The sequence below is a fragment of a genome, unplaced genomic scaffold, assembly GCF_019419815.1.
Source record: "Pyrus x bretschneideri cultivar Hongxiangsu unplaced genomic scaffold, Pyrus_bretschneideri_v1 Contig72, whole genome shotgun sequence".
NCBI lineage: Eukaryota > Viridiplantae > Streptophyta > Magnoliopsida > Rosales > Rosaceae > Pyrus > Pyrus x bretschneideri.
Window position 1 is genome coordinate 1,342,555 of NW_025999812.1, and position 16,491 is coordinate 1,359,045.

The 16,491-nt window shown below is 38.8% G+C and overlaps 1 protein-coding gene across 1 annotated transcript; it reads right to left on the reverse strand.

Annotated features, from left to right (window-relative positions):
• Nucleotides 1-10,904: 10,904 nt before the first annotated feature.
• On the reverse strand, nt 10,905-12,651 carry LOC103960482 (transcription factor bHLH106). The gene is made up of 2 exons (XM_009372968.3): nt 12,320-12,651; nt 10,905-11,628 (listed from the first exon to the last, which is right to left on the reverse strand). Exons 1-2 carry the CDS (start codon nt 12,614-12,616, stop codon nt 11,203-11,205), a joined length of 723 nt encoding a protein of 240 aa, XP_009371243.1. The 5' UTR covers nt 12,617-12,651; the 3' UTR covers nt 10,905-11,202.
• Nucleotides 12,652-16,491: the final 3,840 nt, after the last annotated feature.

Genomic DNA, 16,491 nt, shown 5'->3' on the forward strand with positions numbered 1-16,491 from the left:
TTATTGTGAAGGTGTAACACTTACACTCCTACTGCCACTCATTTGAGTGCTACTTCTATAGTATGTCCTTGGATCCACTTCAATGTCCACACTCTCACTTTCTTCTTTGACACCATCAGACAAATCATGACTAGCTTTGTTCTTTATTTTTAATTAGCTTCTTGAATATTAGCAAAACATTGTGCGTTCATATTGGGTGAGACTTTTTTACAACTTGCCATTCCTCTCGAATTTACACCACCCAAGTGATGTTTAAATCTAGAAATTAAACCGTGCATTTGTGATAATAAAATAACACAATAAAAATGTTTGGTAATCGAAACAATATCTTTTGTCTATTTCCAAGCAAAATCTTTCTTAGCAGAAGTCATTCTTCAATATCATTTGCCTAAACAATCAATCAAATTGACCAAGCATTACAATTATATATATACTTCATCAACCACTACATACAATAACAGCAAGCATTACAATTAATCAATTTCTATATATGATTATATTCACACATGCACACACGCACACACGCATACATGTATATTCACACACGCACACATGTATCTATTCATTATGCACACACCCATGCAATTACAGAAGATAAAAAAAAAATTTGGTCCTACTAATAACAGATGAGCAAAGGCAAAGCCAAAACAATATTAAAGTTACTGATGTATACATATGATTATTCGCAAAACTCAGATACGCACAAATGTATATACTGCACAGTGTGCACACACGCATACATTATCTAAAAAAAATTCAAAATCAGAATCCATAACCTTAAAATTAGGGTTTTGTGGGCGTGACAGCGGCTGTGCTGGTCGTTGCGGGTGGCGGCGAATATTTTAAAACACTGATTAGCATTAAGATATGCAAAAAATGGCAGAGATTAGTGTGGAGCAAAAAATAATCAAGAAGAATATAGAGGTGACATGTGGATTCTAGGGTGAAAAGGACAAAATCACCCTCGAGAAACACCGGAACTCCTACGCGCGAGCAGTGGACAACCCATCCCTCAATCAAGTCAAAAGTGCCCAAAATAGGTATTTATTCAAAACCTATTTCATCCATCCTCATCAAATATTCTCCACAAGGTAACCCCCAAATCATTCCTTTTTAATTATATTAATTAGCTAATTAATTGATTTATTATTCAATTAATTTACTAATTAGCTACAAATCATGAATCTCACCCAAAAAACCATCCAAGTGGCCGGTCCATCTCCTCCCAAAGGGGCCGGCCACGCCCTTATATAAATACCCTCATTCTCTCCAAAACATACTTTCTACACTCTTGCTAAATTCTCTAAATTCTCCAAACATTTTTCCCTCAAAATTCTAACTTTGGCATCGGAGGTTCTTCGGCCAAAACACCCCCCACCCCACCCCCCTCCTCCGCCTACCCCCCCCCCCCAACCAAAATTCATTGCGGACGCGTGAGGCTTTTAGCCTTGACCTAAGGTGTTGTTTGTTTTGTAGGTGCAATTTTGTCCAAGAACAAGAAAGAAGAAATTTGCATCCACAAATTGGTGCTTTCATTGAGAGTTGAGTCACACACTCGTAGAAGACTCTCGCATCCAAGGTTTTTCATTTTCTTGTTCATTTGTAGATTTTTTGTACATTCTTATTCTTGGCATTTTTATTTCTAAAAATTCTTCGATAAAACGTAAAAGAAAAGTACAATGGCAAGAGATTCGGAAACCTCGACGAACATAAATTCCAACGTTTAAGAATTAGGACCACGACGATCTACAAGGCTTAACACAACGATGAGTGGAGTGGCACCACCCCCACGGGGCACCACCGTGGCAACCATGACGGTGGCCACCCTCGGCAAAACCCATGGTGCCAAGACCACGACCCAAGCTATGCCACTTCAACCTTCAAGGGTCCAAGCCCAACACGAACCTAATGCGTTGCCAAACCGAGCCCTAGCCTCGCACCCACATGCACCACACGCCAAGCAGCCCACTCCCATGGCCCAACCTACTTCCATGGCCCAGCCTGCTCCTATGGCCTAGCCTGTTCCCATAACCCAGCATGCTCCTGTGGCCTTCCAAGTAGCCCAAATGGTCCAAGATTAGTTCAACCGTCCCGACTTCAAATTTATGGGCCTACGATTGAACCAGGGGCATTTTCACCACCTTTCTCTGCGGATTTGACATTTCCCAATTCAAATCTCATGCCCAGAGTCTACCATACTTCCATTGCTTAAGGAGACACATTCCTTCCAAGCTTTTCCAACCGAAATGGAGAACAACACTTGTCTCGACAAGTCATAGAGTTGACGAGCCCCTTGCAGAGCAGACGACCTTGGTGAATCAACTCTTGTAGTGTACTGAGATGCAACGGGCCCCATACAAGGTGTCTTGAAGTAGGATAATGGTAGATGAAGAACCTCTTCAGCAGCGTCCCGGTAAATAGCCATTTGACCAGCCATGAACCAAGCGTTCGAGTAGTGTACAATCTCGATTGGGCCTCCGAGATAACGTATACTCCTATCTTAGCACGTGGAGGAGCATGCACTCTCGGCTAAGCCCACGGACGAGCATACATTCACGGTTGAGGCGACAATCCGATAGTCAACATAAGCAACCTTCCAGGTGAAGTGTTCATTCGCGGCTAAGCCCATAAGGAGCATCTTTCACCTTACATCAGAGTAGGCAGCACGACGGACGGAGAGAAGCAGTCACTTAATCTGGCTTAAGTTCAACTGGCAGCATGCGAAGAATTCCTTCGCCTGCCAGGAACAGACCACATGCACCGTTGTTGCGACATAGACGAGCCGAACACGTAGAAGAGAAGCCTAGATTAGTAGGTCAAGACCAAGGGCAGCCGAAAGCTCAACTATCCCAACAAAAACAAATTCAGGAAGATGTGGAGAGGCTCTTAAATGAGCGATTGCGTGATTTCCATTGCAATGAAATGGCCGATGAAGCAGGTCACCCTTCACTGATGAGATCGAGAGGGCAGAGTCTCCACACAAGGTTAGCATACCACATTTCACATCTTTCAAAGGAGATGGAGATCTGGAGAAGCACTTGAAATACTACCGAAGCATGATGGTCCTTTATCGGAATAATGACGATCTTATGTGCAAGATATTTGCCACCGCTTTACAAGGTGAGGCCTAAGATTGGTTATACACTCTGCCGCCACGATCTATCCGAAGTTTTGACGAATTTTCTTTGGTTTTTACTAAAGAATATTCATCCTAGCGCTCGATCAAGAAAAAGTCTTACCATTTGTTCAACGTCAAGAAGAACCCAAAGGAGTCGCTTCACGACTATGTGAAGAGGTTCAAAGTAGAGAAGGCAAAGATAGTCGGATGCAACTACTCAATAACTAGAGCAGCCTTCCAAAAAGGACTCCCAGCAGACCACCCGTTGTTCGGAGAGTTGATCATGAAAGAAGATCTAACTCTGGTAGACTCTTTCGCTATGACAGAGAAACATGCACTTTGGGACGAGGTTTGTCGATGCACATTCAAGGCAAATCCGAGCGATTTTGAATATGAAGTCCACCATTACTCTGAAGGAGATTCAAGGTCTGACTAGACGAGCAGTCGCATCTGAAGTAGCAATAATCTCTACCCTTATACGAGCATAGCTGGGGGCCTAACTATCTGTATTCCACATTTCAAAAGCTCTCCTCGATGCGGAAACCAGCTACCAAAAATTCAAAAGCTAACTTTGGCAACAGTTGTTGCAACCAGGAAGCTCAATTTATACCTTCAGACGCAAGCAGTCATCCTTATGATGCATTATTTTGCCCAATCTGGACGCGTGACGATAAAGGCGCAGACACTAACGGTGCAAAGTTTTTTGACAAACGCAACAACTCAGCTCAAAAGGCACGCCAAGGGCAAATGAACACTAGAAGGACACTTGGAAGCAAGTTTTGTCCTTGTCGCCCCAGAAGATTCTACATAGGAGCAACATGTATTGGCAAGTTGAGCACCATATCCTGTTACGTGTTACACGACCCCAGTCGACCTTTGCTCCATAATTCAGCTCTAGAATGGCCATATACCAACAGTTGAGCATCTTTTGCTACACGTAACATGGCCCCAGCTCCACGACTCTTTACTGTGCCTTCACGCCTAGCCTAGGTGACACAATAGAGCAACCTAACAACGCTCCGGAGGTAGCCGAGCATGCCCTAACCATGCTTGCTTCTTCTGATGGAGACTTCTGGCATTTGCACGTCAACAACTCATCTAACTACAAAGGTTCAGGAACAAGCGTGGTCTTTGTCACCTCAGACGGTTCAATGCCCCAGCAAGAGATCACTCTAGGCTTCAAAACATCCAACAACAAAGTAGAGTACGAGCCATACTAGTAGGTCTCCGAATGGAAAAAAACTTGGCGGTGAAAAAGCTTGCAATTCAATCTAATTCCCAGTTAATCATTAGCGAGACTACTTGAGGCATTTCAAACTTACACCCTCACTCAAGTTTCGCAGGTAGACAACGCTCACACGGATGCACTAGCCGACCTAGGCTAGGCTTTGCCCTCGACCACTAACTTAAACGCTATATTCCAATGGAGTATCTAGACAAGCCAAGTATAGAGGCGAAGCCAGCAGTCGATGTGTCACAGGTTAGTACAGCTCCAAAATGGCAAGATTCCATTATAAACTACCTGGTCAATGGCATACTCCCCATGGAAAGGTTAGAGTCTAGAAAGCTCCAAATAAAGGCATCACGCTTCTACATGTGGAACGACGTTCTCCCTTGAAGATCCTAAATTGGATTACATCTCCGTTGCCTAGCGCCTCTCGACGACCTAAAGGTTCTAAGCTCAATCCATGAAGGCATTTGTGAAAATCACTCCGGAGGCCAATCCTTAATGCAAATGGCTTTTAACGTAGGCTACTATTGGCCTACCATGCATCAAAACGCTAAGAAGTTAGTGTAAAAGTGCAACCGTTGCCAATGCTATAAGCCGGTACTAGTACTGCCTGCCAGCGAGCTACACCCACAGATGAGTCATTGCCCGTTCATGCAGTGGGCAATCGACTTGGTAGGGCCAATGTCGCCCGTTATTGAGGTCAGAGGCATGATGATCGTGGTAATCGATTACTTCACCAAATGGGTAGAAGCAAAGCCCATGATAACCATGACTTAGATGGATATAGAGTGCTTCATATGGAGGAACACCATTTACTGATTTGACATCCCTCGGTCTATTGTTACCTACAACGGCCCGCAATTCGTGGGAAGAGATGTGGTGAAGTTCTTCCAAAAGTATGGCATTAAGCAACATATGTCCATGACAAGATATCCTTAAGGCAATGGGCAGGCTAAAGCATCCAACAAGACAATTCTCGATTGCCTTAAGAAATCCCTTTTCGACAAAAACGGAAAATGGCCAGACGAACTTCCTGGATGTCTATGGGCATATCGCACCACCAAAAGATGAGCAACTGGTGAGACTCCCTTCTTTTTGGCATTTGGTTTGGAAGCAATCATTCCTTCCAACATTATCGTGCTAAGTATCAGCACTTTATTGCCAATCATTGAGCAGAACAGTAAGGAGATAGCCACAAGCTTTAGATCTGGCAGAGGAGAAACGCGAGTAGACCATCACTCGTATTGCAGCCTACCAGCAGCAGCTCATCTCCAACTACAACAAAAGGGCCAAGATCCGGCAGTTTTAGCCCAGAGATCCAATCTTAAGGAAAGCCTTCATCATTGCCCACAGAGAAGGCTTCAAAAAGAAGAATCCCATTTGGGAAGGTCCGTACAAGATCAGTAGAATAGACGGAAATTACACCCTCGCCACCATGAACGACAAAGAGATCGAAAAACAGTGGAATGCCTATAATCTGAGGAAGTACCATATGTGACCTCTCGCTACATCAAAGCCCAAAGACTCAAGCAGCTTGATGGGCACTACCTTACAAGCCAAGGACTATCCAGTTATTATGCAGTTCCTACCTTATAGCTAAGTTCTCGTTCGTTTCACTCGTTTTTCAATGAGGAATTCAGAAGTAATCTACAACTTGGCTCGGCTGCCTGCTTACAACAACTTATCACTCCTGCACTTCAAAAGAAGATCGCGCCCTTCTTAGGTACTCATAGAAGAAATTGCGCCCCCTCCCCCCCTCCCGAGGGACCAACCATGCACTCCAGTGCGAGAGGGTAAACCAATTCCCCGACACCCAACTGGGTCTGATCTCCATAGCGAGAGGATAAACTAATTGCTTTTCAGTATGAGAGGGTAAACTAATTCCATGACACCCATATGGGTTTGCTTTCAAAGGCGGGAGGATAAACTTTACACTCTGAATATCCAGGCGTGGATGAGCCGGGCTGCCTTAGTATAACTAGGTGCATGATGGCTTGAGCTGGGATTCCTAGAAGTAGCCGCAATGGCCTTTTTCAAGGCTTAGCTAGCTGAAGGATTGTGGGTCTATTGGCCTAATCCGCAGGGACCGAGCCCTAAAGACGGAGGGGCACATTACTCAGTACGCCTTACAGACGGCTGCCCTAAAACCCTAAAGCAGTTTTGCGCAACGCCACCTTTGTCGCGCAAAGCTGTTTTGCATGACGAATGTGCATCTACGTCGTGCAAAGCTGTTTTGCGCAACGTAGGTGCACCTACGTCGCACAATGTTGGGAAAAAAAGTGGTTAAGCATTCTTGCTTTGGTGCCAAAATCTTATGTGACGCATAGGAGGCGTCGTGCAAACTGCCTTTGCGCAACGAAATTTTGTGTGACGTCTCATGTTTAGCATCACGCAAACATACTTTGCGTGACGAAATTTGCTCCGTTGCTCAAGTTGCCGTCGCACAAACATGTTTTTGTACTAATGTATATTTATTAGCTAATATAGGTCAAAATATGGTATTAGCTCATTTCGACACATATGGCACTCAACTGACCATCAACAAAATACTTGTTTATTTTCTTGATCCCCAACCCTAGCAGGTATTGTTTTCCAGTTTCTTTAATCCTTGTATAATTTAAAGCTAATTGGAGTTGGAATTGGAATTTTATGTGAAAGAATTTTTGGGGTTTTTTTTGTTGTCGAATTGAGTGTGTTAATCTCAAATTTTAAAGAGTTGCATGATACTTGCTTGTTGTTGGATTGGTTAGTCTCAAATATTACAAGCCTATTCATGCTGATTTCTAATTTATTTCAGTAATTGAATATTGAAAAAAATATTTGTGTTTGTAGAGCAGAGGTATCAATATTGCAATGAGCAATGGATTCTTATTTTGCGTTACATGCGCGATACCGCTTAGGGTAGTTACTAATTGATTTACACGAAAAACAAGTGTTAAAATGTTAATTTTTACATTATTTGTAAACTATTATTTCAATTATTGAAATGGTATGAGAACTTAAAAAATTAAAATATGGTAATGCATGTTAAATGTATCTATAATTTAAAAAAATATATGACAACTTTTTTTTTTAATTTTCAAGTTGTTAATAAAACATGTAGACGGGTAAAAATAAAGATAAACGGGTAAATGGTTATGGTTAAATGGGTACGTGTTTATGGGTATGGTTAACTATTTATAAACGGTTATGGGTATGGGTATAACCATTCATACTCATAACCATTTATGCAATACCCAATAGATAAACAGTTATGTGGGTAAAAGCTTAAACGGTTATGGGTAAATAATTGCAGTTACCCGCCCTCCATACCCGTTGCGCACCCCTAGCAGGAACTTATTGGAGATTTGAGCCCAGTTCGACATGACCCTACCAAACATACTAGCCCAGTTTGGCAAGATTCTAGCGAACATAATAGTGTTTTTTAGTAGCAACGTGCTGAACTACCCAGTATGTCCTTGTAGAAGGAGTATGTGAACTCTTTTGGTTAGGCATAAGGGTATGCCGAACAATGTTTTTCAGCAGCAAGGTCTTTGCAGAGGCCGAGTATAGGGGCACGGCACAAGGAGTATGTGAACTCCTTTGGTTACGTAAACTTTTGAGATATCTTGTTTTCGAACCAAAGGAAGCTATGAAATTATATTGTGACAATAAGTCTGCAAGGGAAATAGCTGGTAATCCAGTACAACATGATAGAACAAAACATGTAGAGGTGGATAGACACTTTGTTATGGAGAATCTTGAAAGGAAGATTGTGTTTGTACTATTTGGTAGGATTATGATTTGTAATTGATTGTAATCTAAGAATTTAGTTCCCTTATCTTTTGTAATTACTTTCTTATAGAATAAAGCATATGTGCCTATATATTGTAAACCCTAAAGAATGAATAACGTAACCAAGTATTCAATGTATTTCTTGTGTGTCGTCGGGCAAAACCTTTGGGGACGAAACCTTATCTGCCCCGATGAAATCGTTTCGTCTAAAAAGGATTTTTTTTATCTTTTTTTAGTGAGTGGTGCTCTAACGTTGGAAAATGTGTCACTTGCAAAGAAGTTTTTCACATGGTGATCATGAATATGCTAACTAGGTGTATATATATAATCTTCCTTGGCGATTGGGTTGTAGAGTGGGAGTAGGAGTGATTGCTGGAGAGAGAGAGAGAGAGAGAGAGAGAGAGAGAGAGAGAGAGAGAGAGATTGTTGCATGCAAAGACAGAGTCTCAAAGTGCATACCTAAGCATTTAGAATAAGGACCCAAGCAGTTGTAGCTAGGGTTTGCTGTGATCGGATTGAGAATAGAGAGAGAATTAAAACGCACGCCAGCGGGCAAAGGGGTGGGAGTGGGAGGGAGGGGCAGAGACTGAGAGCACGTCCCCGACAGACGACAGGGCCACCCAAAGCGCAATGCATTTGTCTGCTGCTGCCATTTGTAAAAGCCCCTTTGAACTTTGAATATGCAGTCATCAGTCCCCACTACACCCTCTCTTTCTCTCTCCATAACCCATCATCATCATTGCCGCTTTTTTCTCATGCCAAAACTTAAAACTTAACAAATCTTTGATGCTTTTTGTCAGCCTCCTTTTTGCACGCTTCGCTACCCTTCTCTCTCTCTCTCTCTCTCTCTCTCTCTCTCTTCCAGCGTGTTAAGCATTACTTTTGTAAGTATTGTAGTTTTGAGCTTGTAAGTTGTTACAATTTGGTCCATATGATCACTTTATGCATGCATTTAAAGTTTCATCATTGGTCCCTCCATTTGTCTATGTATCAAAATCTTACTGCAAATGTTGCAACACTAGTCTCTCCATCTGTCCATAAGTATCAAGTTTAACCAGAATTTTTTGACGTGGCACTCTGTGGGCTGGTCTTTTTCTTACTTAAAAGCCATATTGAAAATAATTTCTTTAAGAAATTCCTAACCTTCTTGGAATAATCGATGATACTGCTCACGTAGCAGCAATGCTCTATGTTATCAGATTTCTCATATAGGGATATAGGGCAAGTCTTGATTTCAGTTTTGATCCCTATTATTTTATTTCTGAAAAGAAATACCGCTAGACCGTAGTACTAAATGGTTATAATTGAATTACTAGTGAAGACATTCACAATATATTGAATTACAAGAAAGGCTACGTTGGTCTTTAGATTGTGGACATTTTATTATACTGTCAAGGTAGAATGTTATGCGTGCTCATAATTGCCTAACAAAATCATCATACAAATTAAAGGATACCAATTAATACCCACTTTTTTCTTAAAGGGTAAACCCATTTTCATAAAAATCTTTTGTAATTTGAAGTCAATTAGTGAAAATTTTGAAAACTGCTAACATACGAGGTAAAACAGGGACTTCTGATTAGGAATAGTCATTTTGGGAGTATTGTATTCCTTCCTATGAATGGTCGGTGATTGTATCTATGGTTTTTGGTCAGACATCGAATATTCAAACCCTATTTAAACAAAAATTATTTCAAATGCCATAAACATTGCAGTGAGTTTAGAGTAGAGTCCACTTCCACGTTTTTCCTTTCTACTAAGTATGAAAGCTTTGCAACTTTTGATCATCTTCTGCTGTTTCCTTGCAAATTAAGGAACCAAAACCAATCAATAATAAAGCCGAGCGATTACGATTACATAATATACATAAACAAAAATTCATAGCTATTTTTTCTTTTCTTTTCTCTACAATGAATAATCAAGCAATTTACAGATAAAAAAGTACTCATAAATTTTTTTGAAGTAATTAAAAAATGCATGCTTTGGTCCCTTTGTCCTTGACTCGAACGAGGACAGAAATAGTGGAATCTACATATTACATGTTGTTTGTGGATGAGAGCAGATTAAATATAATATTTTAAATAGATAAAAAAAAAAATAGTATGCGTGGATAATTCAGAACTTAATTAAGGCAGATTGCTAGGGATCCGCCTTGATTGGTGTGAGAAAGTTTACTCTTTAATCTGAATTAAGTGGTGGAGTTTGATTTCAGCTGTGCTGGAAATGGAAGCACAGAGTTCAATTGTTGGGCTGCAAAACCATGTCTTTTACTGTCTCTTTCTCACTGTCTCAGCATATCATATCTCATTGCAAATCTATATGTCCCAAGAATTTCATAACATACCCTCTTTCATGCTTTCTTGAGAATCAGTGTATATATATTTGTTCAGAATCCAGATTTCAGAGGAGCTCAGCTAGCTCAGATATACATGCAGCAGAGACAGCTAGCTAGTACTCTACTTTCATAGATACATGAAAAAGACAAAGAATTATAACCAGATAAATAAAAAGGTATATATAATTTTTTACATGATTTCCATTTTTGAGCTTGGAGACTGATATAAGCGTTTATGTTACATAAACACTTGCATGCAGCAGAGCGAGCTAGCAAGTACTCTACTTTCATAGATACATGAAAAAATATAAAGAGTAATCAGAAAAATAAAAAAGGTATATATAATTTTTCACATGATTTCCATTGACACATGAACGTCACAGATATACGTGTCATATAAGTTGCTCTCAATAGACTCTGTATTCAACATTAGGTGCACTAGTATCTACTTCAGAATCGTAAACTCGTCAGATTCTTATAATTGATTAATATATCTCTTCTGCAAACTTACATATGAATACAAATATCACATGCATGCAAATCGCAAAAGGGTACATTCAAAATCCAAAACCCTAAACCACTCATAATCAACAAATTAAACCCAATTGATTACTTTCATTTCCCATTCATGTTCCTCATGGGAATAAATTAAAAACAAACCCACACAACTAATTCCAAAATAATATTAAATACTTAAGATTAAGAAAATACATAGAATCTCAAAGTTTAAAGTACCAGTACCAATTACAGGACTAATGTGCGGTCTAATACCCGTCTTCTTTTTGATCTTTCACTAGAGTTGGAGCGTTCAAGTAATGACTTCAACGCATTCTGCAAGAAATGGACTGATTCGATCGTGTGATCTTTGTCTGCGGCAACAATAAGCACGTTGCGAATTCTTCCTCCAAGAGTGGCAATTTCAGCTTTGATTGTCCTCAAATGGAGGGATTTCAGTATTTCAATTAGGTCAGGTAGGAGGTCGGAGCGGTCCTCGCAGCACAAAGAGGCCTTGAAAACAATTCTTCCATCGCTTGTATAATCATTTGAAGAAAGTACAGTGATTTCATCAGTTTCAGAAGGGAAGGTCTCGAGCTCTGCGATCTCTGACGTTTGTTGTTTCAGCTCTTTCACTCTCTGGACCACCTTGGCTAACAGGGAGGCTTTGTCTGTCTGAGAATTTTGTTTGAATAAAAAATAAATTAAAGGAAGAAGAAGAAAGATAAGGAACCCTAGTTGTGAAAAGCTCAGCAGCTTTCCCAAATAAGTATTTTTACCCTAAAGACCAGAGTCTGACTACAACGCCATTGATCCCTTTTTCTTTTTCAGAAACGGAATGTACCAAAAGACTGTATAGGTCCCAGACCTTAGAATCTCATTTGTAAAAGCTATTCATGACAACAAGTTTTTAGGATTCTTGTTGTTGTTGGGTAAGTCAGAATGAATGAACTAATTTCTAAATTAATTAGTACAAATAAAAATTGTATATTAAGTCAGTAAGCACAAAATCTTTGCTTCCTTGGTTAAAAGTAACATAAAGTAGATTCCAGTTCCATTAGTACTCTCTTTTCTCGCCAGCATTTTTTTCCCACCAACCAAACAGTAGTCAAAAAGAGAAAAAATGATTGTTGAAGTGGGAAAGGATCGATCCAGCGGCAAAGGAAAGTAAATTAGGAGGCGTCAAAGCTCAAACTTCAAACTTGCAAACGCAAAACCAACAGTAAGTTAAACTAAAACAAAATTAATTAGGACAAAATTATAACCAGTTATTTAATTGATTTCCCAAAACAAATTTGACAAATATTACCACAAAAATAAGAACAACAAATTTGATTAATAATCGAGTACATAAATAGGTAGGTACCTTGGAATTGCAAGGAAGAAGGCCTCGAAGCTTATCGAGATGGGAGTTGATTCGCTCTCTCCTTCTCTTCTCGGCCTCCTTGTGATTCTTGAGAGCAGCAAGGGCTCTATCTTGAGGTGAGGCGTCATGCTCAGTACTTACCCCAGACACTTCCAGAGGGTAATAACTATAATTATTAGAAGAAGAGCTGCAAAAGCTTTGCATAGCTGATAACTGATGATCATTATTCACGTTGATTAAGCCGTTTTGGGCAAGAAATCGGTAGAGTTCTTGGCCTTGATGATCAGCCGGCTGCATGTTTGTGTGTGTGTGTGAGGAATTCGGATTCTTTCTTGTGGTTCTGATGAGTCCTCTCTCTCTCTCTCTCTCTCTCTCTGTGACCGGTTTCTGTTGTTTTGTAATTCGCTTTTGACCGACCAAGTGATAGCTATGCAGATGAGTGATATATATGATATGAGTGGTGGTGAAATGAAAGTGTTTGAGACTTTCGGTGGTTTACTCTTTTCTCTTTAGGGTTTTATATATATCCGTAAATCTTGGGGTGCAAATGGTTGATTTATTTACTTTGTCCTTTTCATTGGGAAAAAAAAAATCGAACTTCTTATATAATATGAGTGATGGAAAATTCTCTTGGAGTTTTTGTTCTATATTCTTCTTATAACAAACGACATAACTACTTTAAGCTATATATATATATTAATGAGATGAAAAGTTTGAATATAAAAGGTAGTGGGTTGATAGAGAAGACTAATTTCACTAGAGCAAGATCTATCACTTGCAATCCCTTTGTTTTGTTTTTTAATTGTGTTTCTCATTAAAAATCATAACATATAACTAGTACAACGTTTGTTTACAAATAAATTGGTGTTTATAGCATTACTTCATATTTTTAAGAAACTATTATCATTACTCCAACAATCTCATTCTAACAAGTTAGTATTCCGCCATCAAGGTTCACATTTTCAATGTGTACTACTACTATATGACCCGCCTACCATTTTACAATATCGATATTTCATTTCAAATTGATGGTACGAAAAGGAGAAGGGGGCCAAAAGTCAAGCCATTTTTGTTGTTAATTTTTATTTTATTTTAAATAAAATAAAATCTTAATGAAAAGCATTCTAAAAATTTTATTTAATGCTTAGGACAAACTTAACAGTATACCAGTCCTAAAAACTTTAATGAAAAATCACATTTTTATATTAAAAAGTCAATCATGGTACTATTCACTTTACCATTTATTTTGTCCTTATCGTTAAAACTTAAAGTTTTCAAGTATTTTTCATAAGTTTTCCTTTGTATTATATATCTAAGTTCGGTGGGGTTGGGCTGGGGGGCGGCCCGGGGGGGGGCCTAATTCTGCTAGACGTCTAATACTTAATTCTATTGATTGGACGTGAGAAACTATGCCTATGATTGTAAATTATTACTTATATCTCTTCATTTATTCCCTAAGCTATTGAATAATTTGTCCTCTGTATGAAAAGTTTGAGGATTTGTGGTGTTGATGTTGAAGAAAAAAAAGATGATATAGTTGCAGATATTAAGTTCAGGAAGTGTAACATTATTAGATTTTGAATTATACTAAGTCATTTGAAGTTTTTATCTCGTGTAGATCCATCGATAGGGTGATTGATTTTTATTCCTCATTTTCTATAATCCCTTACTAGTAGAAAAAATCATTTTTGCGACAGATCTTTATGCGACAAAGTAAAATTTGTCGCGCAAGGGTGTTTTGCGCAACTAAAATTGTAATCCGAAGTTTGCACGATGCAGTGTTTTGTGGTGCAAATGTCATTGAACAACGAAAAAAACTCCCTCATTGCGCAAAGTTTGGCAGAAAACCACAAGTAAGCCCTTTTTTGGCGCCAAACAATTGCATGACGAAACGTTTACCGTGAAACACTTGCGCGACAAAGGTTTCATCGCACAAGATGTCAACCAGATGGTTAGTTTTTTGAGTCAGAGGAATCAATGCATATGAATTAGAGGAATCAATACTATATTTAGTGCAGGGTTATGTGCGACAAATGCTTTGTCATGCAAGGTCCCCAGGCTTCCTATAAATTTATAGTTTCACTCTCCCTATTCTTCACAATTCGTTTTGGAAACACTTTATTTTTTTTCCAGATTATAATTCCAGTTGTTAATTGAATTTTAGTACGATGGCTGAATCTGTTGCTCGTTTGTCAAAGAGAATCAAGGGCGAAGGTTTCGGAAATGGTAATACGTTCTAAATTTTGCGTTTTCTATAAAGTATATATGTAGCTTGAGTATTATAAATTTAAATTTTGTTGGTAGACAAGAAAAAGAAGAGAGTTGTGCCCCAGGTCCGATACACTTTCGATGGGAGCTGCTACCGAATCACGTCTGAAGAATTAAATGGAGTTGAGAAATCAATAATATGCACACCAGGTTTTGGGTGCGATGTTGGGGTATTAGTGTGTGACAAATGTGGTGTGGATTGAGAGTCTTGGAGAATCGTCCTCGAGGAGATAAAGACGTACTTGATCGATGAGTTAGAAGTACTTGTGAATTAATTAGTTAAATAATAATTATGTTCTTTAAATAAAATATATTAGTGAGATTTATAATTTATTAATTTTTTACATAACAGCCAGATTGGGACATTGACAAAAGTGACCCAAATCTAATGAAGTGCATCGACAACATATTCAAGTTCTATTTCTGAGAGTAGAATAAGTTTGATGTTGAACGTGAGGTAGAATTGTAGCGAGAACTTGAACCACTATGTCACATCCTGGCCCGGGGCGGATCACTTTCCGGGTCCGCTCCACCACCGTAGCACGATATTATCCGCTTTGGGCTTACCATTCCCTCACGATTTTGTTTTTGGGAACTCATGAGCAACTTCCCTGTGGGTCACCCATCATGGGATTACTCTAGCCCCCTTCTCGCTTAACTTCGGAGTTCCTACGAAACCGGAAGCCAGTGAGCTCCCAAAAGGTCTTGTGCTAGGTAGGGATGGGAATATACATATAAGGATCACTCTCCTGGGCGATGTGGGATGTCACAACTAGCGGCGAGTAGAATTGTTTTTTTATTTATTTTATTTTAATTTCATTTAATTAAATAATGACGTTTGAATTTTAAGTTTTTATTTATAAATGGTACTTTTCAATATGTCCTTAATGCTTATGTTGAATGCAATGGTATTATAATAAATGTTTATATTAATTCCAATCTTACAAATATGCCGAACCATGTTATATCCTATTTTAAATGCCCTAATAGATTTACAAAAAAAATTAACAAAGAGTATAGGGATTTTTACTGGGGAATGGACTCTAAACTGGAGCCTATGGCTTGGAATAAGGTTTGTACCACTAAGAATCAAGGTGACCTTGGCGTCAAGCGAATTGACCACTTCAATAATGCTTGCTTGGCTAAGTTGGGTTGGAAAGTGATAACCGATGACGACAATTGGTGGGTCAAAACAGTGAAATCAAAATATTTACGCAAGGAGTCTTTCCTTAGTTCCAAAGTGAAACAAAACTACTCCCTTGCTTGAAAAAGCATCCTCGCTAATAGAAATATTATTCATCAGGGAATGAGATGGATTATGGGTAATGATGAGAATTTTTTTTTTTGACCCATAATTGAGTTTTTCCTTACCCTTTATTCCACCTTGTTCCTAGGCCTAGCAATTCCTAACACGACCTGATAACCCGACACGACACGACACGAAATTAGCAGGTATTCAGGTCGACAAGATAACGAATCAGGTCGTTATCGGGTAACCCGATAAGCACTTGTTAAGATAATGGGTTGATTTGAGTATACACATGGATAACACAATACACGATAAGCAGAATATTATTTTTATAATTTTATAACCCTAAAAAAATACTGTATAATTATATATATTAATATAACAATTTTATACCCCTAAAAACTATAATAAAAATATATATATATATATATATTAAATTAACTATAATAATTATACCCCCAAAATATTAACTATCTATAATAATTATATATATATATATATATTAAATTTCGAATTAAATTTCATAAAAACTATAATAATTATTAATTAATATGCATCCATTGATTTGATTCCATAATTGATAATTCCATTCCATTCCCTGGCGGTTGATTTGATTCCATAATTGATAATTCCATTCCATTCCCTGCAGTGCTAC

Coding starts and splice junctions, on each gene's coding strand:
- LOC103960482 (XM_009372968.3), bottom strand. CDS start 12,616: ATGCAGCCGGCTGATCATCAAGGCCAAGAACTCTACCGATTTCTTGCC. Junction 11,629..12,319: donor TTCTTCCTTGCAATTCCAAG/GTACCTACCTAT, acceptor CAAAATTCTCAG/ACAGACAAAGCCTCCCTGTT.